Source organism: Lagenorhynchus albirostris, chromosome 9 (genome assembly GCF_949774975.1).
Source record: "Lagenorhynchus albirostris chromosome 9, mLagAlb1.1, whole genome shotgun sequence".
NCBI lineage: Eukaryota > Metazoa > Chordata > Mammalia > Artiodactyla > Delphinidae > Lagenorhynchus > Lagenorhynchus albirostris.
In genome coordinates, this window is record NC_083103.1 from 53929775 (window position 1) to 53957134 (window position 27360).

At 53.9% G+C, this 27360-nt stretch overlaps 1 protein-coding gene across 1 annotated transcript in view; it reads right to left on the minus strand.

The window, feature by feature from the left end:
- Positions 1-10332: 10332 nt before the first annotated feature.
- LOC132526512 (guanylate cyclase 2D-like) overlaps positions 10333-27360 on the minus strand; it is a 28463-nt gene continuing 11435 nt past the window's right edge. Inside the window, 9 exon segments of the mRNA XM_060160862.1 lie at positions 10333-11202; positions 12569-12655; positions 14254-14348; positions 15204-15307; positions 16301-16331; positions 16334-16469; positions 21859-22051; positions 22498-22661; positions 24011-24150. Of these exon segments, the coding sequence (XP_060016845.1) occupies positions 10333-11202; positions 12569-12655; positions 14254-14348; positions 15204-15307; positions 16301-16331; positions 16334-16469; positions 21859-22051; positions 22498-22661; positions 24011-24150 (1820 nt within the window).

A 27360-nucleotide genomic window follows, 5' to 3' on the forward strand; every position in this document is an offset into this window, starting at 1 on the left:
ATGTCAAACAGGCACACACGTGGTCCACACACATTTCAGTCATTTCAGAGACACCCTCGAAAGTCACCTAGCCACCACACACAGACACACCCCCAAATTCAACTCTCGTATATCCACTATGCATGCACACACCACAAGCGTGCACATTGAACACACATGATGTGTACACAGTGTATATATCTCCCATGCAAACGCCAGTCACAAACACTCCATACGCATTGCCCACAGACACACTTCGTAACCCGAATATACAGCGAAGACTTAAAATACCCAGGCTCCCCAAAGCAGTGCACACCCACAGGACACAGTGCACAGAGAAACACACCATCTGTGTGTGTGGACACACTCATGGGAGCAAGGCTATCTCGAATTGCTCGTGAAGCTGACTTTCTCAGAAGCAGACCACACACAAGTCGAGTGGCTCCCACTAGAGCTAATTCCCTGGGGTGTGAAAGGGAAGAAGGGGAAAGGGCTCAGTCAGACTGTCGTGGCGTCCCGGGGATTCAGTGATTCATCCCTATGGGTGCTGTGGGCTCAGAACCCCAGGAACTTGGAGGCTGGGCTGGGGGTCCGGAATGCAGAGGGCTGGATCCTGTCCCCCAGGGAGTGTATGCCCTGCCCTGTCCCCAAAGCCAGCCCCTCTCTCTAGGTCTGGAAGCTTGGAGATGGGTATTCAGCCTTATAGACTCCTGCCCTCTGGCCTCTTCTGGGCTGTGTGATTTCTTCCTGCTTGCCTTCCCTACCCAGGGAGTAGGAGACCTGGGTTTGAGGCCTGAACCAGACCCAAAAGGCAACCTCACCTCTGCCTGCATCAGGGCCCACCTGGCCTCCCAGGGGACAGGCTGTGCTTTCTGCTGGCGGTGGCCACCTCTTGGGAAGGCTTCAGGGAAGCCCCTCTCCCTGTAGGTTCTCCCATCAGCATAGGCATGCCCCTATTTCACAACTCCCTTCCAGACCTCCCAGGTGCCCTGCCAGCCACTGCCCACCCACCCTCTTGTCTCCTCCTGGCCAGGCCTGTCAAGGCTGTTGCCTGCTCTTGTGACCTCCATTTCCCAGCCCCATCATTCCACCCAGCTCACCCCCGGCCTCCACGTCCAGAACTGCTATGGACAGACACTTCCGTCTCCAGCTCGCTTGGTCACTTGACGGCTTTCTTCACAGCTGCCTGCTCCCGTGGCTCCTTGTGGCACCCTCTCCTCGTCCTCTTCCCACCTCTCCATCACCTCCTCCTGCATCCTCTTCTGGCCCCTCATCTTCCTCTTCATCCTCCTGATCTTTAAATGGGTCTCCCTCCCCCTTGGCCTTGCTCATTTCTCTCTTCACCTTCCTCTCAGGAGAGCTTCCTGCCCCGGGATCTCCCTTTCCTGTTCATCCATCCAGCCATTCATCTTCCACGTGGTGGCCAGATGGAGTCTCTCTAAAACACAGATTTGACCAGGTCACTCCCCTGCTTAAAACTCTTTGATGGCCTTGGGGGTCCGAGCACATGTCCCATTTCCCATTTTCCTGTCTCTTTCACTCTCACAGGGGCCAGAGTCCCTATCAATCGCCACATGCATCCTCCATCGTCTCCTCTCTCCTTTCCGGATCTGTCCCAACTGTGCACAGTCATCTGTCAGACTCCCTCTCCTCACCTCTGTCCTCTTCCCTCTGCCTCTCCCTTCCCATCTCTCTGCTCTAGCTCTGTCTCTGTCTCCGTTTAGAGTTGCCAGAGGGGAGGGCTGTAGCAACTAGCTTGTGGGGCTCGATACCAAAAGAAAAGAAAGAAAAGCTAAGCCCTCTGACTGAAAAGGCTCTTCATGTCCATGCTACAGAAGTCCAGAGGCCAAGAGAGGGGAGATGGTGGCCGCAGAAGTGAGAAACCCACCCTCCTTTGGGCTGCCCACAAGGGGAGCCGTGAAGACATCCTGCCCAGTGCCTTAACCAGCCCTTTAAAAGGCTCCTGGATGGTCAAAGTGAATTCACTCTCCCAGTGTCTCACTCACACTGCAGGTTCCGACCTTGACCTCTGTCCACAGCACACTCGGACGTCTGCCCCGTTCGGCTCTTCCATCCACCAACCGGACACCTGGCTGTTGGCCTTGGCTTCACCCCGGGCCCCAGCCGCACCTGCCTGCCCCTCCGGACCTCACCCCAGAACTCACCGCATTTCCTTTAGCTGATCTCACCCTGCGGCTGGTGACCGAGGCTGTCACTGTGCCCGCGTCACTTTTTTCCATGCGGCTGTGGCTGACAAGGCAGCCAGGATGGCGTGCGTGGTTGGGTCTTTGGAGTCGAGGTCCAGTTCCACCACTGGTTTACTGGGTGACCTTGGACTGAGTCACAGTGGCTTCATTGAAAATACAGGGAGAATGTGTCTACCTTGCCTGATGGTAGTGAGGACTAAAAGGCAGAGACTCCACCCACCTCAGGTCCTCCTTTTCAGTGAAATAAAGACCTTCCCGTGGGCTGCCTGCAGAGGGAGCCTTGAAGACCTCCTGCCCCGCGCCTGGAAGGCCTGAATCAGCCCTGTAAAAGGCTCCTGGGCCTTTGATCAATCCTGTAGTTGCTCTTTGGGTATCTACCAATGAAGCAGGAAGCTGAGGCTGGGTGCTGGTTGACTGGGGGCAGCAGGGGGTGATGGGGAAGAGGAGGGGGAAGAGTGGGTAACTGCCGGGGAGGGACCTGGGAGGGAGAACTGAGGTTCACGAAGCTTGGCTGCATGATGGGTGAGGACGTACTCTCTTCTCTGGCTCCCAGCAAATCTCCAGCAAACTCCAAATTTCTTATTGCTGCGCTGGGAGGTTGGACCTGGTTTTAGGGCTGTATCAAGTACTGAGTGTAGGCTCAAGGCAGACACACAGGGAGAACAAAGCCTGCACCCACGGCCTAGCTTCCCCCAGGCCATGCGCCTAATGACAGCTCACTGGATATTCTGCTGTTCCTCAGGCTGGAAGTGTTCTGCATCTGGACACAGTGGTGGCAGGCCAAGGTTACCTAGTCTCCAGACCACTGGTCCCAGGTCTTGGGGGGTTATTATAACTACTAATAGGAAGTCTTTTACAATAAAAATCCTCTAGGTTGAAACTGGGGGTCTGAGCAATTTGAGAGGACAAGACAGGGCTGGGCATGGGGGTGGGAAAGCCTGGGTGTCAGGGGAGATGGTGGGAGGGTCTGTTGGCAGGAGCTCCATGACGGGCCCTGGCCATCAGCAGTGGGGGAGTGCTAAGGAGGAAAGCAACATGGCAAGGGCTGTGCTGCAGGCAGACTCGGGCTGGCATGGGCCAGAGGGAATAGAGGCCGGAGAGTGGCACAGAGGCCAGGCTGTTGTTGAGGACGCAGATGATGGGGCCTAGACCAAGGCAGAGACTATCACGGTGGGTGGGACAGACTTGGGGATTAATTATGGGGGTGAGGGAAAGGGTCATGGAAGGACAGGAAAAAGAGGGTGGTCACCCCCGGTTCTGGGCAGGGACAGAGCTGAGTACAGTCAGGGTGACCTGTGGCTCATTGGGGAGATGCTTGGCAGGCAGCCAGGTGCTGAGCTGGAGCCCAGAAGGAAGGTCCAAGTCAACAGTGCAAGAGAACTCCAACCTCACTCTCATCTGTGTGTGGGGACCATTGCCCCTGCCTCCCCGGAGAGGGTGTGGTAGGCTGCCTGAGCCAGCGTCCAGGAGAGCCCTGGATAAGGTTAGCATCACCTAGGTGTTATTTAATAGGAAATGCAGATGGCTGGAGACTGGACAGACCTCTGACAGATGCTGACTTGGGCCAGGCCTTTCTGATGGTGACAGACGCTGAGATCTGTCGTCCGCTCACTGCCCATCAGTCGTCAGGGAGGTTCCCCAGGCAAGGCTCCCCTGTGGGGTGGGGCCCCCGCCTATCGCCCTGCCCAGCACCATCCTCCCTCCCTGGCTGGATGGCTGAGCCCAGGGAGCCTGACAGCCTGGGGAGGGGCCAGGAATCTTGGGGTTCCTGGAGGGGCTCTGGTTCTTTCGAGAACAGCTTGCCTGCCCCCTGGTGGACTTCTGAAGAGTCTCAAGGACTCTGGGAAACCTCTGGGAAAGGAACCTTGGAGATTTATTTAGTCACCACGCCCACCCCCACCCTCCACCCCCGGTCCATGTCCTGATGGGGAGGCTGGAGCCCCAAGCAGGAGCGGTTTCTACAAGCAAGTCCAGGGGCAGAGCCGGGACAAGAGACAGCATGGCTGGCCCTCTGGAAAGCACCGGGATTTTCATCCCACAGCCCCAGGTGAACTCAGCGGCAGTAGTGGTGAAGGCACCCGTCTCCTAGGGCTGAGAGGACCACTCCCTGAGACAGTGCACACACAACATGCTGAGTACGGGTGAGGCCCTTCCCTCCTGCTCTAGTCACTTCACCTCTCCTTGTAAGAGTGTAGACTTAGCTCTAAAGTCTTTGAGCAAATCTGGATTTTCACGCAGGTGCATTTCCTTAAAGCGAGATTCACCTGCCACCACGGTGGCCTTCCCCACCTCCCCTGCCCTGTTATATTTCTTCTCCCATCGAAGTCACAGAAAGAGGGCTTCGACTCAGCCCTGCCCTCAGGAAGCCCCCAGCCTGCAGGGACAGGGCTCAGTGCCCAGGGGTCTGAGAGGGCAGAGGAGGTGCTCCTCCTGCAATACACAGGGGTGGAAGGGAGGGTTTCAGGGAAGGCTTCCTGGAGGAAGTGACAAAGGAGCAGAGGCATGGAGGGTGAGGAGGAGTTGGCCAGAAGGAGTGGGAAGCAGAGGGGCTGGGGAAGAGCACCCAGTCTAGTGCAGGGGTTGGAGGTGAGAGCATCCACAGCAGCAGGATGGGTGGTGGGGAGGAGAGACAGGGCAGCCATGGGAGCCGCGGACTGACACACTGCCCACACCTCCCTGGCATGCAGGATCCCAGCTAAGCATTAGACTAAGCAAGCCTAGATGCAGATACAGCAGAGGAGAAACTAGGCAGGACACTCAGGAGCTGGCATTGCACAGGGGAGATGGTTCATCGAAACCTCTGGGTTAACTAGTTCATTAGCTTATTCATTCATCAATTCAACCTCCCAGTGCACGCCTCTTCCTGGGCATTGGACGAAAGGAATGAACTAGATAAGGTTCCTACTGACACGTGCGGGTCAGGCAAGGCAACTACTAATTACATACAGAGGGAGGTTGGGAAAGGGTTTTAGGAGGAGGTGGCTTTTTATTTATTTATGTTTAAATTTTTATTTATTTATTTTTTTGGCTGCGTTGGGTCTTCATTGCTGCACACGGGCTTTCTCTAGTTGCAGCAAGTGGGGGCTACTCTTCGTTGCGGTACGCAGGGTTCTCATTGTGGTGGCTTCTCTTGTTGTGGAGCACAGGCTCTAGGCACATGGGCTTCAGCAGTTGTGGCATGCAGGCTCAGTAGTTGTGGCACACGGGCTCAGTTGCTCTGTGGCATGTGGGATCTTCCTGGACCAGGACTGGAAACCGTGTCCCCTGCATCGGCAGGCGGATTCTTAACCACTGCAAGGAGGTGGCTTATTAGATGGACATTGAAGGATGTGTAGGAGTTCACCAAATGTTGAAAAAGTTGAAAAGGTCATGTAGTTAGAGAAAACAACAAGAATAAGTTGTGGCATCATGAAGGGTATGGGGAAGAGTAAGCAGTCTGACAAGGCCGGAGAGTTGGGAGTACAGGGAACAGATGAGGTGAAGACAGCATGAGCAGAGCCTTGAATGCCAGGCTAAAATGTTCATTGTTTCCAAGGAGACCATCCCAAATTGTGCCTACCTGAAGGACCCAAACCAAACAACTCCAGATCACCAGGGCCTGCGAGGACCTTCCAGGGCCCCAGGGCCCCATCTGCCATATCGAGAACCCGAGCCCCCAGAGATGCCAGGAGTGTCCCATTGCTGGGAACCGACCTCAAGGGACAGGAGGATAGCCCCGGGTGGGTGGGGGAGGGTAGGGGACTTCATGGGGACCAGCTGGCACTGATTCATCATGAAACTCATGACTTGGGGCCCCGTCTCTGGGGTTCCACACGAGCATATGCACGGAAGCCCCACGCAAATGTTAGGCCGCTGCTCACGAGGGAGGGGCCAGCCCCGAGAGTCTCCTCAGCCTCATGAGGAAGGTTCTGTCCTCACCTCGTTCACAGAAAAACAAAACTTGTGTGTCCCTGAGGCCACCCCCTCCGGGGTGCTGCTATTTCTGTGGGCTTCTATAGCTCTGTGCAGCCATCTCAGATCAGGAGATAGACAGAGACCGGCATGGACAGGTCACTTCACCCCTCTGAGCCTCTGTTTTCTCTTCTAGAAAGTGGGCAAAGCCCTCCTGTCCCAGCGGGTGGCTGTGGTTGAGATAGTGTCGTGGGAGCTCCAGGCACAGGGCCTGGCCCATAGCAGGCAGCAGGCAAATGTAAAATAAACGAGCCCCAAAGCCTCTGGGGGAAGAGGAAACCGGCCCAACCCCAGGAGGGGACACAGCACAAGGCCAGACAGGCACTGGCTGTCCTCCTGGGTGACCTCACCCTCAACTGATGGGGGAAGGTTGGGGAGAGGTGAAGACCCCAGTGTGTGGGGTCTGTTCATATGCAGTGTGTTGGCTTTGGCAATAGAGTTTCTCCCTGGAGCCCCCAGCTTCTGCCCAGGGGGGTCAGAGCCGAGGCCTCTGAGAACAGAGCTGCCTCAGCCCTTCTCAGCATGGGCAGCTCGGTGCCAGGGGCTACTCTCCCCTCACTACCATTCTGGAGGGCTCGAGCAAGGAGCCAGGTCAGATCCAGGCACAGCCTGACATATACCCACACGTGCACAAGGTTTGCACTGCGACACACACACAGACCCACATTATGGGCACAGACACGAATATCAGAAGATCTGCCGCTGCTCCCAGACTTTGGTGCCCAGACAGACACACCTGGACACATAACATACACAGTTAAGGCAGCAGACATGCAGACACACCAATGCACACACACACATCAATGCACATATACACGGAGGCACAGCACACGCACAGACATCCACAGACAAGCACACACATGCAGATGGAGTCACGTGCAAGGGAACAAGGTCACCTGTCTGCTCAGGGTCCTTTGAACGCTGACATCCACGCAACGTACACGAAGCCACCCAGGTCTGTTTACACACGTGCACCCTCAGTCACGGCTGCTGCACACTCTCCTCGGGGACAGCGTGCTTTCAAAGCGTTGCCTCCTTTGACCTGACAGCATCCGCATAAGGTAGGTGGGGCAGGGCGCTGGTCCCCATTGTGCAGTGAGGAGCTGAGGGCTTAGAGGGGCCCACAGACCAGTTCCTGGGAGGAAAGCAGAATGGAATCCTGCTTTGAATTCTGGTCTTGTGTCTGCCTGCCGCTGGGCCTCCATTTACCACCTGTGTGCCCATGGATACGTACAGAGCCTCACGCCCAGGGGGACTTCATGGCCATTAGACCAAAAGCTCCTTTTACAGATGAAGAGACTGAGGCCCAGAGAGAAAATCCACAGGCCCCATGTGGGCCACACAGAGTTCACTGGAGGAACCAGGGCCACGCTTCTGGCCTCCACGCCACAGGGGCACCGCACGCGCAGACACCATCACGCGCAGAACCGTGGGCACATCCGACAGATGCCCCCTCCCTTCTTAGCCCTCCTGCAGGCCTGCTTGGGGCCAGTTGTGGTGTTTCCAGTCCTTTCCATTAATTTTCACAACGACCTGGGAGGTAAGGGTGACTGGTCCCATTTTGCATTTGAGGAAATTGAGGAATAAAGATTAAGCCCAAAGTTGTGCAGGTCGGGATGGCCGGGGCATCTTCCAAAGTGGAGTGTAACACTTTCCACCACACAGCAGCTCATGGCTCCACACACATCGCCCACATCCTTCTCACATCTACACACACATCTACACACACACACACACACACACACACACACACACACACACACACACACACACACACACACACACACACACACACACACACACACACACACACACACACACACACAGCACAGCCCCCAGCAGAACATTCTCCCCACGACACCCAGTTCAGTTTTAGTGCCAGCTCCCCCCTCCCAAGGGGTCTTTTGAAGAAGGACGAGTTTGTTTAGGGCTTAACCTGCCCCCTGGCCCCCACCCTCTCCCCTCAGTCAAGGAAATGAATTCCACCTGTGCCTGGTCTGTCTGCTCCGAAATCAGCCTCGGGGGTTTGGAAAGTACACTTTGATCTTGGAAGCTAGTTTAATGAGTTGGATGTGGGGTTTTTTTTTTTTTCCTGTAAGACAGAAGTCTCATTTTCCTAAGAACCCAGGAATTATGACCCCCCTCCCAACCCCTCCCCTTAGATTCTGGGAGCCCAAGACCCGGACTCCCAACACAGTGCTCACAGATGCCCAAGAGGTTAGGCCAGCTCAGGGAGGAGAGGCGGGGAAGGAGTTAGCTTGTGCTGAACGTTTGCCGTGCGCGGAAGCCCTCTGTCAGGAACAAGCCTCACGTGGGCCCGCTCCACACCCATCTTAGAGATGACGAAACAGAGGCTCTGAGAAGTGGTGTAACGTGAGCAGGTGGTCCAGGGGCTCCTGGAGCCCTCGACTGCCTGGCTGCAGCTCCCGGTCCCCGTCTTGCTTCTGCCCAGGGCAGCTGTGCCACTCAGGACAAATGACCTCCTCCCTTGGGGCCTGGGCACCTTGGCTGTACGATGGGGATGGTGTTCTCAATGGAAGGAACAGTGAGCTCTATAACGAGCTCTCAGAGTCAGAACCATTTGTTCAGAACAAAGCCCTCTGGGAAAGGAGCGAATATTTCTATTTTTACTGTTTCTGTGTCCGGAGGCAAGTTTACCTGTAGGATTCACACAGGAACGCATCAATTACTATCGCTCTAGGGCACATGTTAACGAGCACCCTGTTGGCCGCCAGGGAGCTCCCAAGGGAGTGCTTTGTGGGGCGTGGTGCAGGGAGAGGTCTTGGGGGTGTCCAGGCACAGGAGCCTCTGGGTTCAACATTGCTCCGTCCCTCTCCTCAGGGCCTGGCCAAGGCCCTACCCGAGCTCCAAGTCCCGTCTCTGCTCTGGTGGGCTTTGGCAAAGGCCACCTTGATTTCTTGGTTTATGAGGTCCTGCCAGGTGTCCCTAGGGGAAAAGGACAATCAAGAATAATAAACCTGGGCTTCCCTGGTGGCGCAGTGGTTGAGAGTCCGCCTGCCGATGCAGGGGACACGGGTTCGTGCCCCGGTCCGGGAGGATCCCACATGCCGCGGAGCGGCTGGGCCCGTGAGCCATGGCCGCTGAGCCTGCACGTCCGGAGCCTGTGCTCCGCAACGGGAGAGGCCACAACAGTGAGAGGCCCGCGTACCGCAAAAAAAAAAAAAAAAAATCAAGCTATAGCACACAGTTCAAGTAAAAATTTGGTAACTGCCTCATAAACCCAAGTCCAAGACAAGTTCCCATCCAGCTGGCCCTTCCTGCAGAGATGCTGTGTGTCTGCCTGCATATCTGTCTGTGTTTCTGTGGGTCTATCTGTGACCTCATCTCCAAGCAAACGGAGGGGCATGTGGTAGTGTTTCCACGTTTGTATGTATCTGATGCCCATGCCAGGCGGAGTGTGTGTATGCGTACGCAGGTGCACTTGGGTGCTCGGGCCCCTGTGTGCCCACCTGCTGGATCTGAGCCCGTGTGCCTAGGTGGGTGTGGGATTCTTCCCTGCTGCCTAGAGGCCTGGGAGGCTCCCAGGTCAGGTGGAGCTCACTGGGGCTAATCTCCGCTCTCTTCCCTCCCTGAGTCAAGAAGATGAAAATGTTGCTGGCGCTTTCTAAAGTTTCTGGCCTGGAGTGGAAACGTCATCAGCTGAGAGAGCTCAGGATGACGAACGGCTGCCAGACCTGCCGGTTCCCACTGCCAGGACAGGGTGGGTTGGAGCAGGGCTGGGAGCTCACCTGGCAGACCCGCAGGCATATCGGCCAGCCAGACTCTCCTGGGGAAAGTTCCATAAATGCATCAGCAAGAAATATCAGGAGAACCAAGTGCTACAGTGACATAGTGTTGGGAGATGGGCTGGCGGCTGCAGCAGGGCTCCAATCAGAGTGTGTGATGAGTCGCCCCGTGAAGGAAGCAGCGACAGAGCTGAGACCTGCAGGATAGGGAGGGACCAGGCCAGGGGACAGCGAGAGCGAAGGTCCTGAGGTGGGAAGCTCGGTGTGTCTCGAGGAGCAGCAGGGAGGCCCCGAGGAGGTGACTCACAGCAGAAGGTGCTGGAAAGCTGAGCCCGAGGGGCAGGCCCAGGCCGGACAGAGCGGGACCTCAGAGGCAGCATGAAAGGGTTCAGGTAGGAAGACCCCGAGGGTGTGAAACACGGAGCTTCCATGTGAAACGTGTTTGTGTTTTAGTGAAAGAGTGCTCTGGCTGCCGGGCGGAGGTGGGTGAGGGGAAATGGCGAGAGCCCCACGGTGACCGGGAGAGCGGGCGTGATGGAGAAGTCGTCAGCTTCGGGCTGTGATGGGAGCAGAGCTCCAGGACGTGCTGACTCCAGGACCGTGTCCAGCTTTCTGACAGGGTGGCGAGGCCACCCACAAGGAGAGAACTCTGGTGGAGGCCCGGCTGCCAGAGAACTATTGAGGGGGTCTGGGGCTGAGGCGTCAGGATAGGAAGGGATGCCCGGGGGAGGAGCCCTGTGCAGCCCCAGCAAGGAAGAGCTGGGGAGAGGAGAAGAGCTGCCGGGGAGCCCTGGGGGGAGGAGTTGGAGGTGGGGAAGCACAGCCAGGGCGCCGAGGAGGCCTTGGAGAACCTTTCTGGGAAGAGGCCGGTAACTAAAACTGCCCACGGAGCTGGTGACATGGGTAGAGGGCACCGGTGACCTCACAGAGCCTTCTGGGTGAGTGGTGGTGGAAGTCAGGCTGCGAGGGCCGGCAGGAGAGGAAGATGAGGAAGTGCAGTCAGCGTCGGCAGACGGGCCTTCTGAGAGGGCTGGCTGCCCACGGAGGCAGAAGTGGGGCGGAGGCCCGACGGCTGTGAGGTCAGAGGACGGCAGCTGGAGTAGAGGACCCAGAGGGACTGAACAGGGTGAGGGGGCCGCAGATGTTCTCCTGGGGGTGGGTAAGCTGGCGCTGCTGTGGCCCACGGGAAGGCCAGGGAGGTCAGGGACCTGCCCCACGGCACACAGCCGGTCCCGAGCCCGGTCCTCTCCCGGCAAATCGTCTGCAAAGTTGAAGGACCCAGGGCTGTCTGGGGGCCTTTCTGTGAACACAAGCTGGTTCTGCACCCAGGAATCTGGAGTGTCCTTATAAAAAGGGTGCATCTGTGTGTGTGCTGCACCCCGAGGGTTTCTCCATATGCCCATCCATCCCCCTCCTCCTCCCCAGCTCGCTGGACCCCAGTGTGTGTCAGGGAGGGCACTCAGGGGTGAAGGTAAACAGGGCACTGCCTGCCCCCAGGCACTGCTCTGCCCGGGTTCCCTGGGGTCCTGAGGCCTGGGGGCAGCCTGATAGCTGGTGGGCAGGGATGCTCTGATGGCCCTCAGCTCCTGTCCATATTGATCCTTCCACTTGGAGGACGCGCAGCCTAGGCTGCTTTAGTGCTGGTCTTTTCCCAGGAAGCCCATGTGTGCCCCACACGTTTCTGGTCTTTGAGATATGGGAGGGGGCCATCCTGGAATTGCTGTGAGGAGTCAGTTGGAAGTTCTAATGAAGGAAAGACCCTGGGCAGGAAGCTCTGATGTGGTCGTGCTGTGGGCCCCTGATGGGGCTCTGTCCATCCCTAGGCCAGCCACCCACTGGTGGAATGAGCCTGTGGGGCCCTGTGGGCCCCTGGGCTGCCTCATTTCTAGGAAACTAATTCTCAGCTATGGGCAGCACCTGCGCCCTGTGGCCCCCTGTGGAGCGCCCGGTGCTCGAGTGGAAGAGAGTGAGGAACAGCACGTTGCAGTAAAATGTTCTTACTTCCCCCGCTCCCCCATCTCACCTGGGTTGCCCTCAGCGAGGGACATGGGGTCGCAAAGGACAGAGGACAAAGGAAAGAGCCCAACTGCAGGGCAGGCACCAGCTCTGAGAATCTGCTTCTTTTGGCCCCTAAAACATGAGGGCCTTTGATCTGTAAATTCCTCGTCTTCAGAAATTGTCTGCAGTCAAATGCTCTACCACTGAGCTATACCCCCCCGGCGGAAATAGTCTGAATGGTGACAAACGCCCAGTGATATTTATCAACATATCACCTGTAACGGGCTCAGAATGGGAAGACCCTACATGCTGAGTGACAAGAGGGAGGTTGAGCTAATCACGGCCGCCACATGTTGCAATCCTGATGCTGTAACTACAAGTGAGTAAATGATACCCAGGGCGCTCAGGACGTTGAGCGGAGAGCACAGACCAGAATGAGAAGTTATGGAGCAGCACGATCTCATCCATGACCTGGACATCAGAAACAGGCTGGCAGGAACCATGCTGAAGTGCTAACAGTGGCTGTCTCTCAGGAGTGGAAAGGTGGAGATTATTTAATCATTAAAGAATTCTGTATTTTCCAAGTTATCCCCGCGAGGCAGGTAATACCTTTATAATCAGAAAAATAACAAGTATCAACTTTCAAACAACAGAGGCCAAGCTTTGGGGGAAATTCCACTTACTCACCCGAGGTTTGATGTCCAGAGGTGTGGGGAGGCGTCTGGGGAAGCCCGCCTTCCCCACCAGCCAGTAGGTCTCCTTGAAGCCCCTCCCCTGGAAGAGAGAGGAAAAGAGTTGAACGTACCTTCTCAAGCAGAGAGCCAGGGCAGAGACACGATTCCCACAGCTGGGAGGAAAGCAGCCTAGAGCCTGGAGGCAGATTGTCTGGGTCCAAATCCTGGCTCTGTCACTTCTAGCTGTGTGACTTTGGTCAACATACTTCACCTCTCTGTGCCTCAGTTTCCTGAATACCTCATAGAGTTGTGAGGATTAAATGAATGAATATTTATCCATTAGAGAAATAAATAAATAATGAATCATGAGTTCTATAACCAGCAGTCATGGAATACTAAGATCCCAGGATTCTGTGATTTTCCCAAACTGTTGAAGGATACAGTGGTCTCCCCTGGGATGGGGGTGCAGCTACCTGGGGGGTCAGGATGGGCTGCCCTAGAAGTTTCACATGCCACCTGGACCAGGGATGGGTATTGCCCCTTGGATCCCTCAGGTCAGCCCAAAGAACCTGAGGTTGGCATACTGCCCTCCCGACTCCCACTCTGCATCCCCTTCTGTCATCAGAATCCTCTGTTGCTTAGGACATCTAGTGCCTACTCCCCCAAACAAGACACGCCTGCCCTTACTCCACTCGCCCATAACTTCAGCCTCCAAAGCAAAGGATTCCACTTACACTGGCCCTCACAGGCTGTGTGACTTTGGACAAGTTACTGCTCCTCTCTGAGCTGCTGCTCTGACATTTCACCGTTTAATGAAGTGAGACCCGTGGAGCCCCCCACGGGAGTCCCCCAATTTCTGGGGCCCAGTCGCAACCCTGGGCCTTTAAATGCCCCAGCTGCTCCAGTCACTCCAGTAGGCCTGGCTCTAGCTGAGGAATTGGGGAAATGAAAGGGGGAGGGGTAGGAAGAAAAGTCATTCATAGGATGGTACCATTACCTTACTGAACATTAACATTAAAAAAAAAGAATGCAGACGTGACAGACCAATTTCTGCCTTTGAGGGCAGATGGGCAGGTAAAACCCAACATCACACTGACAACATCAGAGGGCCAGCTGTGGGACTGGTGGGTGCACAGAGAAGGCATGACAGTTATTTCTGGGGGGAAAGAAAGAAGAAAAGTAGAGATTCCTGGGTCAGGGCAGGCTTCAGTGAGAGCTAAGTTCTGTGCTAGGGTTCTGAAGGATGAGTAGGAGCCCAACAGTGCTATGGAGAAGGCACAGGCTTTGGAGCCACCAGACCTAGGATTCAGCTGTGTGACCTTGGGTAAGTCTCTTTGCCTCTCTAAGTTAACTTCCTCAAATGTAAAATGGGGACGTGGATCCTCCTTTCATTATTTCTGTGGTAATTTCTGCGGTAATAATATCTGTGGTGCACCAGCGTGCTGCCCAGGCAGGTCATCCAAGGGAAGTAACTTCTCTGCCCCGGCCCTTCTCCTTATGAAGAGCCAAATGAGGGAGGGCCTCCCCGGAAGAAATGTTTCCTTAGAATTTGGGGAGCGAGGAGGACATTAAAGGTGATCAGCCCCAGGCCAGCATTTCCTTTAGCTATGTCAGTCAGATGAGAATCTCTCCTGCTGCCCGCAGAAACTGGACCTCTGGAGACATTTCCCATCAATCCCAGGAAAGAAAGTCTCTCACCTTTAGCTCAGTCTGGCCTCTGATATCAATTCTGTAGCCTTCATCCAGGCTGAGCAGTGTCTGGGCGGTGCTTATGCAGACATGAATTCTGTATGCTGAGAAGAAAGGTGGTCGTCAAGTTACCACCTGGTGACAGCATACCCAGTGTTCGGTAAAATCATTAAGAGCCTGTAACAGCCCCAGTTCCAGCCAGTCATACACACAACTCTGATTCATGCAATACCTTTTGCCTGGCCCTCTTGTCCCTCTAGTAGATTGCTGGGCACTAAAGTGGAGGTCTCAAGGGAAAGGAAACTACATGGATTGATTGTTAAGGAGAACTCAAGATGAAGTCAGAACTCTAGGAACATAATCTCTACTTGTAGGGAAGTCTTTGAAGGCTGAGCCAGTGCAGATAAGCAGTTATTTTTCTTTTAAGGGCAGGGCTCCCCTCTAGGGCCATGCATCTGATTAAGCAGGATACGTACTGAGCGACATTAGGGAGCACACGATCTGTGCAGCCAGGAGCAAAGGCTCAGTTTTTTCAGCTGCTCTAGCCAGGCCATCAGAGAGGCCCCTGCTGCCAGCAAGGGTCTAAAACGGCATATTTTTTTAATTGAAAGGGGTCTCCTCATTGGAAAGATGGGGAAACCAAGACCTAGAGGAAGAGCATTTTGCTCAAGGACACTAAGCACACTGGACCCAGTCAGGGTGAGGACCCATGTTTCCTGCCTCTGGAGTCGTTGTTTTCCCTGCAAATTCTCTCATGCCATCACCACAAAAGCCCTGTGCAAAGTTAAAAGAACCAGTGACATACATCATCTCCTTCTAGTTGTTTTACTGATAACTAGGGTACGCTGCCACCAGGCGGTGATTTGGTTACTAAGCACTGTTTCAAACAGCCAGGCTGCAGGGGTCCTTGAGAGAGTCCTTCCCTGGGCTTCCCTAGGATAGAAATATGAGACACTCATGTATCCCTGTAGACTCCATCCGGGATGCGGTGTTAACTGTGTCCCCAGAGAGGCAGTACTGAGACATGGTGAGACCCACAACCCCTGCCATGCAGGGCTCTGAAACTCAGATGTGCCCAGTGAGCTCCAGCAGGTCCTGGACCGAAGAGAAGTCTCTACAACACTCTTGTCCCCCCAGTTCTCCCCAAACTGCTGTCCCCACCCCACATCTTGGGCTCCAGCTGGGGGGTGAGGATGAAGCTGTATGGAATCTCCAAGAACACCCAGAGAGGAGATGACATCTATGCCAGGCTCTGGGCTGGGAGTAGGGGGGCACAGATAAATTGGAACCAGGCTCTGCTCTTAGGGTGCTCCCAGCCTGGTGGGGAGATATGTATAAACACTAATCAGTGTTGTGAAGAGGGAAGCACCAGGGCTGTGCCAGCCCAGAAAGAAGACTCTGACCCAGCCCAGAGGACTTCCTGGAGGAGGCAGTACCTAAACTGAGTCTTGAAGGATGAGAGAATGAGTCGGCAGGGAACAGCAGGTGCAAAGGCACAGAGGCACAGAGCCCACATGCCTGTGGGAAACTGCAAGTGGCTGGGTATAGACAGAATACAAAGTGGAAAGTGGTGGGAGATGTGGCTGGAGAGAATAGCAAGGGCCTTGGAGGCTATGAGTGGGGTGGGGAGTTTGGACTTTATCCCACAGGTGAAGTTATGGAGGGAGGAAGGGGTGAGGGCACGAGAAGGATATTCTATAGTAGAGACCCTGAGGTCTCTCCTAGTCCCCTCCCAGCAAATATTGAGTTGTCTGCATGACCACAGAAGGCCTCTGTTCTGCCTCTTCCATCAGACTGTCAGCTCCTCAGCATGGACTTAGATGACCTTGACAGATGCTGAGATAAAAATATATATATGTGTCAATCTGAGCATCACAGATTCTTTGATTTATGACATCTTAGAACCTTAAAATAATAGAAGAAAAAAAGAATTGTAAAAATTTTCTATTATGGATTTTTAGAATCTCAGGATTCCAGAAGCACGCCATTGGGGTTGCCCCAGCCAGCGTCCCAGGCAGGGTTGGGAGACTCCCGCAGCCCCAGGTCCATAGCTAAGTGCAGTCCAGCCCTGACACGAATGGGCACGGGGGCACATGCCTCATCCGGAAGTCGCCCACAGAGCTGAGGATGTCCAAGGCCATGTTGGTGATCTCAGCTGCATGCTGGCTCCTGTTGCGCTGGGGCAGCCCTGTTGCCACCATTTAGGCATCCCCGATGGTCTCCACCTAGAAGTCACAGCCTTCATGCTCCAGGACAAGAACCCCCCTCCTTCGACTGACCCACATCCCACACAAGGCCACCTCTCTGGAGCCCCTGACCCAGCCCTCAAGTCTCTGGCGAACAGTGCCATCCTTCCCAGGCCTCCCATCCCAGCCACTCTGGCAATGATTGGACCCGCACATTTCAGATCACCTTTGTCTGAATTGCAGGTCTTACCTCTGACCCCAGACCATGAGCTCCTTGGCAGCAGCCCTGGGCGCCCCATCTGCACAGCACCGCAGCAGCAGATCAGGGCTTCCTCTGGAGAGGAGTACATGTATTTTGGATATATAACCTATTTCCCAAACGCTTGGCCTTCCAAGGTGTACTAAAAGGAATGTAGCGTTTGAAATCCAAGAGATGTGGATACAAACCCCGGCTCTGCCATTTACCTTGGTCAGGCCACTTCGCCTGTGCAAGCCTCAGTTCCTCTTATATGAAATGCATATTAAAGATAAAGAGGTAAGAGCCGGTTTTGTCACAGATGCTCAATAAACAGAGACTTCTCTCGTTACCATCATCACCATCACCATCACCATCACCATCATCACCATCACCATCACCATCACCATCACCATCACCATCACCATCATCATCTTCTCCTGGGCTAATGCTTTTGGAGACGGTAGAATCCCAGAGTCTCAGAATTAGGAGGGACTTTAAAGCCACCCACTTGCCTCCCCGTGGCTGTCGGTCCTGCTCACGTCTCCTTCCTGAGGTGGCTTCTTCTCCCTCGGGGCAACTCTGATTTACAAAAGTTGAGTTGAATGGTAACCTGCCTTTCACCTGCTGGTTCCAGCTCTACCCCGTGAACTCAAGCCACAGTTCTTCCCTATTCTGAAGCTCATTATCTATTCTGAAGGCCCTGTTCCAGGTGCTGGGGACGCAGATGTATACCGTGGCCTTCTCCCCTGCCACAGGCCAGGCCAGCCAAGGTTGAAGATGGCAACTCTACACCCCAAGTCTTCCCATCTGCAGGTTAAAGAGCACTGCACTGCCACTCCTACAGCGGGCACATGCCGGCATCCCTCAGAGCTGTGGATCAGAGCTTTCCCTCTGGCCAGGCATAGCCGCTCTCCCTCAGCACCTGGTAGATGGTAATAATAATGACGACGCTTCTCGTGCCCACAGGGGGTGCTATAATTCCATAAATTTCTTTCACACACCATTATCTGTGGACTGTGCCCTACTACCTATGTCCCCCAGCTCTTTCCCTCACCCAGAATATCCCTGCCCCGATACCGGGAAGTGATCTGCCCTAACCATGCCCCATTCTGCTCATATACTTACATTTGCTCCCTACAGCAAAAGGCTTAAAATTTACTCCCCATGGAGCTAGCAATCAGGGACTCCCATGATTTGCAGAATTTCCTGACTTATTCCTAACACTTGCTCCTGGTTCCCCACGTTTCAGCCAAACGGGAAACCTCCTGCTTCCCGCAGAGACACTCAGCGCTTGCTCACCTCCAGGCCCTGATGGTCTAGTCCCTCTGCCTAAGATGGTCTCCCCCAGTCCCTATCTGTTGAGATCCAAGCCGTCCATCAGCCCAGTTTTCAATGCATCGAGTCCATTAAATCTCCCCGGTCACCAGCTGGGGAAAAGATGTTTCCTTCCTCAGTGCTGTGACCTCCATCTCCCTCCCTCCCCATCATCTGCACTTACTGTGAGCTGGCCTGAATGCGGCTGGGTCAGGGGAAGGGCTGCCCCCCACTGTGTACATTTCCACAGAGGAGAGAGACCTCCCACCCCACGCCCCTGGGAGAAATATGAGCAAGCCCTCGCTTTCCCTCTGCCCACACCCTTCTTCCCCGCAGGAGGACGAATGCATTATCTGATTGGCAAGATTGGAAGAAGGACTAAGTAAGTGCTCCCTTATTACTCATATAACCAGACACTATTCCAAACCCTTTACAAGAATTAGGTCTTCACAAGAATTCTGTGAGGTAGGTACTATTACTCTTGCCATTTTGCAGACAGAAACTGGGCCAGAGAGGTTAAGTCACTCGCCAACGTCACACAGCACAGACTTGAACTGGTTCGGTCTAGCTCCAGAGCCCATATGCTATGCTGCCTCCTGATGCACATGGCTTGGGCTCTTTCTCTCTCTCTGTTCTAACTCCACCACTGGCTTGCTGTGTGACCTTGGGCGAGTCGCCCACCTCTCTGAGCCTGTATCCTCATCTGTACAGTAGGGATAGTAATGCATCCCTCTGAGGGGCATTTCGAGGGTTAAATGAGATATCCTGTGACAATCCATAGGCCAGGCCAGTCCTCTGCAGACATTTAAGTGGTACATCTATACCCCCTGCAATTCTGTGCTTTCAGGGGGAGGGCTCAGCGCCTGCACGTGCTGGTGTTCATCGTCGTGTTGGTATGAACGACAGCACTTCCTCTCACACTGCTTAATCTACAGAACCACCCTGAGCCATAGGCACGTTCACCTCTGTTTTACAAATGGGAACTTGAGGCTCAGAGAGGTGAAGTGATGTGCCCAGGGTGGCTCAGCAGTACGGCTGGGGCCATGCCCACCCGCCGGGCGGAGTGGCTGAGGTGAACCCTCTCCTCCCCCGCAGCCCACTCGCGCCCTGCTCCAGAGTTATGTCCATGAAAGTGCTCACTCAGCGCGTGCTGGGAGGGAACCACAGACCCCTGTGGAACCAGGAAATGATCGTCTGGCTGCCTCCCAGTCCAGACCGGATTGAAGAGCGGTAACCAGATCCTGCTGGGACGGAGGGGAAACCAAGGCTGCCGCATAAGCGATGAGAGACGCGCTTGCACATGGGGAGGACCCGGCCTCCTGTTTCCCCACATCTGGATGGGTGTGCAGGCCTTGTTTTATTTCATTTCACTCTGCCAGAAAGATGCAGACCTCTTGGCCAGAGTTCAGAGCAGATCAGAAAGCGTGATTCAGAGCTGGGAGGGACACATGTGTGAGAAAAGATTAGCAGGGGAGGAAGAGACAAGGTCAGGGGTGACTCAGGGCACATCAAAGCTGCAGGGCTCAGCAAGACGAGATGAGGAATCTTTTCCTGGGGCCCACGGTAGCTCTGGAGGCAAGAGGGAAACTCAGCCAGCATGACAGAGAATGCCTCAGACCATGGGCTGGGGCAGGAACGGGGAATGGGAAGGAAGGTGTGTGCTAGGAATTCCAGTGGCTCAGGTTTCCGCGGGTCAGCGTGGGGCAGTGGACAGAGCTGGGCGGTGGTGGTGGACAGGGCACTTTCCTGTCCTGGCTCTGTTACCTACCAGCTCTGTGACCTCAGGCAAGGCACTTCCCTCTCTGGGCCTCAGTGAGCTCCTCATTTAGTCAGCACGTGTTTCCTGAGGACCTACCGTGTACTGGACATTGCCAAGCACTGGGGACAGAGCGGTTTAGGTTGGAACCAACAGGTCCAAGGGTAGTTATGAGAGCATCACACAGGAGCTCCTAACCATGTCTGGGAGGGCAGGGAAGCTAACTTGAGACCAGGCAGGAGCAGAAGGGGAGAGAGAGCAGGGTTCCAGGAGGGAACAGCATGTGCAAAGGCCTCGTGGTTAGAGAGCAAAGCTTGTGTGAGAAATACAGAGGACTGCAGGGGCAGAGTGCGGAGATGCAGTGGGGAGGGGGGGGCAGCTCCTGGAGGGCCTTAGGGGCCTCTACAAACCTATGACTTTATCCTGAGGCTGTCCGTGTCCCGGGATGGTGAGCCCTGATGAAGTGGGGTTACAGGACCAGAATGCCCAAGTTCAAGTCTCAGCTTCACATTCTGCTGGGACTATGTAATTAAACAAGCTGCTTAACCACCTGTTTCTTCATCTGTAAATTAGGGGTGCTATTATCTACCTCATACATTGTTATGACGATCAAATGGGTTAATATATATAAGGCATCTAGACTGTGTACCAGTGTCTGGTATGCAGTAAGCACTCAATAAGTACTGGAGATTCCTGTTGTCGGGACACTGTGTGTAATGCTACCAGCAGACTTCCTCGCACCTCAAAGAGTTAGTTCTCTCCTCTGAAACTTCCTTCCCATGCATCCTTTCCATCCTGGCTTCAGCCCAGGGCCTGGCCCTCCCCAGTCCCGGCTTTCCTGGAGGGTGGTGGCAGGAAGGGGGCTGGCATGTCACAAACGAAGGCTAAGGCCAGGGGAGCCAGAGTATGGCTGTTTCCTGGAGCTTCCTCCCCACCTCATCCACTGTGTCTGAGGCTGACCTAGGAACCCCCAACAACTGAATCAGAAGAGGGTCAGGGGTGGGGTGGGAAGGCCCCCAAAGCAGGCGTAGAGGGCAGAAAGCTATTCACTTTCACAGGCTCACAGTTTACACAGCACTTCTACCAGGGGGAGAGGATCTGCCCATCATCTGTGAACCCCTGGGACTGGAGTCATTATTCCTGTTTTATAGATAAGGTCCAGAGAGGGGAAGACAAAGTGATACACAAGCTGGTGTTCAGGGTGGGACTCAAACCCAGAATCGAGAGGTGCACAGGGACTAGATTGTGGAGGATCTTGACAGCTCTGCCAAGGCCCCTGCTGCCCACTCCATCGTCTCCCACCCACCACCCACTCCCACCACTGGCCCACTTCATGTCTAGCCATCACGACCCATTCAGCATCCCTCCCAATTACTAGGTCCACCCTCTCAAGCCTCAAACTTTAGCACTTTATTTCCCCATTGCTTGCCTGGAGCAATCACACCCAGGCTGGACAATGCTAGGAAGACACCTCCTCCAGGAAGCCTTCCTTGCTCTTTACGCATCTACTCCTAGCTGGATTTGGGGCCCTCTCAGCCTCCAGCACTGAGAGCTCGCCAAGGGCAGGCACAGAAGCTGACTCACCTGTCGGCCCTTGCCTGGCACAGGTTGAATTTCTTTTCCCCACCTCTTAAATCTGGGCTGGCCTTTTGACTTGCTTTGACCAATAGAATATGTCAGAAACGGCAATGTGCCTGATCCCAGCTTAGATCTCAAGAGGCTTCTGGGCTTCTGCCTTCTCTCTCAGAACTTTGCCACACCATGTAAATAATACCAACTCACCTGCTAGAGGGTGAGATGCCACGTGGACCAGAACTGAGTTATCTCAACAAAGGCTCCAGAGTCCGGCCAAGATCAGCAGAGTTTCCTCTCACCCACAACTGACCACAGATGTATGAGTGAGACCAGCTGAGTCCACAGACATTTCCAGCTGGACCTATAGGCTTGTGAGCAATAATAAATGCTTATCATTTTACACCACTGGGTTTGGGGAGTTATTTGTTACACAGCAATAGCTTACTAATGAAAAAATGCATATATAAATGACTGGAAGTAAATGTATGATGCAAACACAACATAGAGGAGGGAGAGATGGAATGCCTGCCTCTTGGTCCTCTCACCTTATACACATCATGGTTGCCCAGAACAGCATCAAACAGTGTGTAGAGGTAATTGAGCAAGCCCACCACCTCAATGGGCTCACTCAGGGCTGAGATGGTGGTAAAGCCTACAGTGTCACTGAAGTATATGGTAACCTGGTCAAAGTACTCTGGCTCCACAGTCGCCCCCCTTTTCAGAGCTTCAGCCATAGACCTGAAGGGATGGGAAGGGCCAGAGTCACAAGGTGGGAGGACCATCTTTCCACAGCTGGAAGTGAGAGAGGGATATTTGGGGGAAAATCCTGGGTTGAGTGTCAGGGGATCTGGGATAGCTCTGTTGGTGTGCTGGCTCCCCTCCAGCAAATACCTGCCCCTCTCTGGACATTATTTCCTCTGAGGTCAGATGGGGGACCCTGTACTTTGTCCTTGTTCCCTAGGGAAAGAGGCAGCAGAAATTCAACACTCATGTGCCCCCAACAGTGTCTAATACATGTAAGCATTCTATTAAAATATGTTGGATAAAAAAAAAAAATATGTTGGATAAATAAACAATGAATGAACTGAATGAATTAATGGAACCCAGATTTACTGAGCACCTACTATGTCCCAGGTCCCATGCTCCGAGCCACTGAGGCTAGAGCCACAACCAAGTCCACTCACGGCAGGAGCATCTGAGAGAGCAACCTTTCCATCTTCTGTCTCTCCAACCCCAGCTCCTCAGTCCACTCCTGGATCAGGTCCTCCAGGTTCTGGGAATACTTCTCCAGCATCCGCAGCATAGAGTCAGCAACACTGGTCTTCTTGCCTTGCTTGATGCTTTTGAACTGAAAATGGAACGAAAATCCCAATTTGTCCATGAAGGTCAGCACACTTGGCCCTCAGGTTGAGAATCTGGACCACAGGAATGAACCAGACATAGTCCCTGCCTGGAAGAGCCAGATGGTGGGGAGCAGATATGTAATAGACAAGGGATGGCAACTCTGACAAGTGAAAGCACAGATGGCTGGGAGGAAAAATGGGTTTGTTCTCTATGAGGTGAAGAGGCAGGGAGAGGACTTTGCAAAGGAAAATTTGCCCAGCATTGCATCACCATTAACAAACACATTGGTTCTCACAAAAACACTGTGGGATAGGCATTCTTTGTTCTCAAAGATAAGTGGATGGATGGATGAAGAGATGGGTAAATAGATAAAAGCAATGTATGTAGATTATTTACGTATATAATCTATTTCTTCCTCTTTATTTCTCTCCCTTTTCAAAAAATTGTTTACAAAATAAAATAATAAATATGTAAGGGCGCTGGGACCAAAGGAGAGTAAAGGTTAAAAAAAAAATTGTTAATCCAGGAGTGAGGTCTATATGCAAAATGCATGCTAGAATTTGGTCACAATTTTGGATATGAGCTTCCTAGCAACAAAGCAAAGAGGGAAATAGAGATTACATAATCTATGGAGTCCATAAGACAATGGAGTATTAAACTAGTTGCTCAAAAGGAACACAACTACTGCTGGGGCTGAGCAGAGAGAAGTACCTCTCTTAGGTCTTCATAAGAGGACATTCACATGTTGTTATGAATTGTACCTTCAACAACAACCTTATAGGAAATATGGCACCCAGTCTCCTCGGGAGACTTCCTAGAACCTTCCCCAGTATGGTTTGCGCCTTCCCAAAGTGCAGTCAGTAGGAGAAGCAAATTAATGATGATCAAAGTGACGGGGTTCATTCCTGTCTAAATCCAGCATCTCGACCTTTGTGTGTGTATAGGTGTGCATATCCAACCTTCATTAATACTGCTTCTCTCAGGCAAATGTCTGTAAGGCAGGTAGTAGCAGCAGCCCCTGAAGGGCACCTATGTGTTGCTCATCAAAAGCAGAGGCATAAGCTCTAGAGGTCAGTTGCCATGAGTGTGACAGCTTCTGACCTTGAGACACAGCACTTAGCACGGGGCTTGGTGCTCAGGAAGGCAAATGTCCCTGAACCCAGAGCTCTGAGAAAGCTTTCCTCAGATGGTGGACCTCAGGCCTCACCCTCAGCGATGACGATGGTGGCCCATTGCCCCCTTTCTGCACAATGGTTCCAGGCCCCGGGTAGAGTGTGGGGCCCCCGCTGGGGAAAGTGAGGTGAACCGATCAGCCGTTTCTTGTGAGCAGCCAGCTCCTCTGGGGACGCTGACCTGGGTATAGATCTGGTCCAGGTTGGGTCTGTCCTCCTCCCAGCACTGCTCCATCAGCTGGATGCACTCAGGTGGCCCGTGGTCAGGAGACACCAGTGGCCGGCACAGGCGAGGGGGAGACACCACCTTCCTGATGATTTCTGCAACAAGCACGGGCCGGGCAGTGGGGCTGAGGTCCTCAGGAGGGCTGGTGGGAAGGGGTGGGCCTGGGATCCTGAGACGGAGGGCAGGGTGGGCCTGTGGGGTGCAGACATCAGGCCCCGAGGGTATTCCTCAGCCCCTTGATCTGTGCCCCGGGACGTGCTGGCCAGTGGGCCAGGATCGCTGTTTTCCTGGGTCTCCCCCAGTGTGGCTGGGGAAGGGATCTCAGCCTGGGAGACAGGTGAACAGGGTTTGAATTCTGGATCTGCCACCACCTCTCTATGAGATGGTGAACAAGACAGCAATCTCTCTGAGCCTCAGTCTCCCCATCTGTGAAATGAGCTTCATAAACTGCCTTCTTAAGAGGGGTGCTGAGGGAGGAGATGACAGAAGCTAGATCTCGGGGTACTAGGTTCACTCCACCCCCTGAACCCTGCACAACTTGTTACTGCTCTGTTACCAGCAATGACCACGAATGTGCTCGAGACCTGCGCAGTGCAGCTCTTTCTACCAGCCCTGCCACCTGGAGGCTGTCTGGTACCAACTCTCCACAAGTGTGAAGCAAGACTCTGCTTATCATTATCACCATCACGATGACTCTTCTCCCAGGACCACCCCTGCTGTGGACCTTCCTGTCCCCGCTCCACGTGATGAAGACCACAGACTAAGTCCAGATCAGACAGATCGACGATCCAGCTCCGTCTCTGCCACTCGCCATCACTCTGTGCCTCGGCTTCCCCACCTAACAACCAATGGAAATAACCCCACCTCGAGAAGCTGGAGTGGGGCCTGGGGGAGCTGAGAGATTCACAGGAGCACCGGGAGGAGGTGAGGCTGGGGACCAGGCTCAGGCTCTCAGCGGCACAGGAGAGGACTTCGAGATGATCCACTTATATTCTGTACACGTTATGCCATCTCTCTGAGCCTCAGTTTCCTCACCTATCAGAAGGGCATAATAATAGTACAGACCACACAGGGCTGTTAGAGGTATAGCAGGTTAATCTCTGAGGAGGGCTGAGATCCTCCTCAGAGACGGTGAGGAGGTGGGTCCCTTGGAACCAGTGAGGAGAAGCTTCTTTCTGGATTTCCCTTGGCTGGCCTCCTTGTTGGGGGCAGCCCATGATTCATTGTCCCATTTTACAGACAGGGAAACTGAGGTTCTGGGGTGGTGAACTAGGTCACCCACAGCCACAGGGTCAGTAACAAGCAGATGCTGGAACTGAGCCTGATCGCCTCCCAGCCTGCACGATTTTCTCTGCCCAGAGGTTCCCAGTCTGCAGGCATCAGACGCTGAGGGCCTCTGAGTAAAGGGTCTGGGAAGCTGTATGTGCTTGCAAAGGAGTGTGTGCAGATGGAACCAATAATAGATCACACACACACACATGTCCAGCTCTTTTTCAAAAGTATTTGGATGGTGTTGTGATGAGTAAAATACAGATCCATTTCAAAGTGTTGCTGATTTCAGAGCAGATTTTTGTCTTTGGGCATTTCCTCAGTCAGCGGATATTAAAAGTCAAATAGTAGCGTGTGAAGCTCAAAACTTTTTTGTCATTAAAGTGGAGTCCTCACAGGCAAGCATGTTGGGAAACCCTGGCCCAGGCCAGGCCGGGTCTCGGGCTCCCTCCCCATGCCGAGTCTGCTGTCCACACCCAATGCATCACTGTGATGGACCAGCCCTGCTGACTGCTGACCGGGTAGGCTGCACATCCAGCTCCGTGGAGAAGTTGCTCCGTGGATGACTCCAGGACATTTTAGGGCAAGAGCACTGAGCTCACCCAAATCCTAGACCCATGGCTTCCCGCTAGGGAGTCCCTTCCCCTCTCTGAGCCTCACTTCATTCATCTCTGAAAAGAGTGCACTAGCCCACCTCACAGGGTTGTCCAATGGAATAACGCATATGAAAGTGCTTTGGAAACCACAAGTATCCCCCCCATCCACCACAGGATCTTAAAAAGATGCTATTTCTAAGAGCAAGGAGGTCTGCTTCCAACTGGGAGAGTCAGGAGAGAACATGGGATTCCCCACTAGCACACCCCTAAAACCACCCAGTATGCCAGGCACTTTGTCTAAGGCATTTCACCGGATCCTCACAAATACTCTGAGAGGCAGGCATCATGGTCCCCATTTTACAGATGAGAAAACTGAGGCTCAGAGCCTGAAAGAGATTTATTCAGAGTCACAAGGTGAACTGGTGTGGAGCTGGTCTCAAGTCCGTGTCCCCCAAAGACTATGCTCTTGACATTTTACTGCCTGAGACCAGGAAAACTACAGCCAGGGAGTAGCAGGTCCGGGACTGACAGCCCAATCCAGGGGTGACCCTGGGGTTCCAGACCTCGTCCCTAAAGCATGAGAAGCCCTGCACGGTGGCATGGCTGACAGACCCATCCGGCTGGTCCCCCCTCTCTCAGCAGGCAGATGTTGCCAGGGGCGGCGGAGCAGTTGAGGAGAGTTGAACAAATGGCACGACCAAGCCCCTTCCCTTCCCACTCTTCCACCCCATAAATCTGGGGCCTGGAATGCTCATTATTCATGGAGCAATGCTTTGTGCAGAAAAGAAGCGAGGCCAGGCCTCCCCGTGAGTTCAAGATTGTCCATCTGGGGTGGGAGGGGTGGTGGGTTCTGCTCCATCCCTGCCTGTACTGCAGGCCGAGATGCAGGGTATCTGTGAGACAGGTCCCTGGAACTGGACAGAGGCAGCAGGGGGACAATTAGAAGAGCAGCCTAGAGTCCAGGGAGCCCCGACAGAGAACACAGAAGGGGAGGAAATATTTCTGAAGTTGGGCCCTGGCACTGGGGTCAGAAGAGAAAATGCCTAAGACCAGGTGATGATGAGGAAGGTGTGAGCGATTACACCCGAAAGCAGGGGGACAAAGATGCTCTTCAAGGAGCCCCACTCAGGCAGAGGACCAAGTCCCCAAATACTGAGCAGACTGGTGACATCAGGCATGGACCGGATGTCTGACACATTTTAAAATCTGATCCCCACTATAAAGATGGGAAAACTGAGGCTCAGAGAGGGTAAGTGATTTGTGTAAGGTCATGTGGTAAGTAAATGATCCAGGGGGAGTACTGAGGTCTACACAGACTCGAAGTCTGTGCTGGGCAGCCCGGTGGTAAGGGCGTGAGCACCTCCGGACATGGCAATGACACTGGGAGAGGAAGGGGTTGGGCTTATACCCAGGAACCAAGGTCTTTAGCCCTGGAGCTGG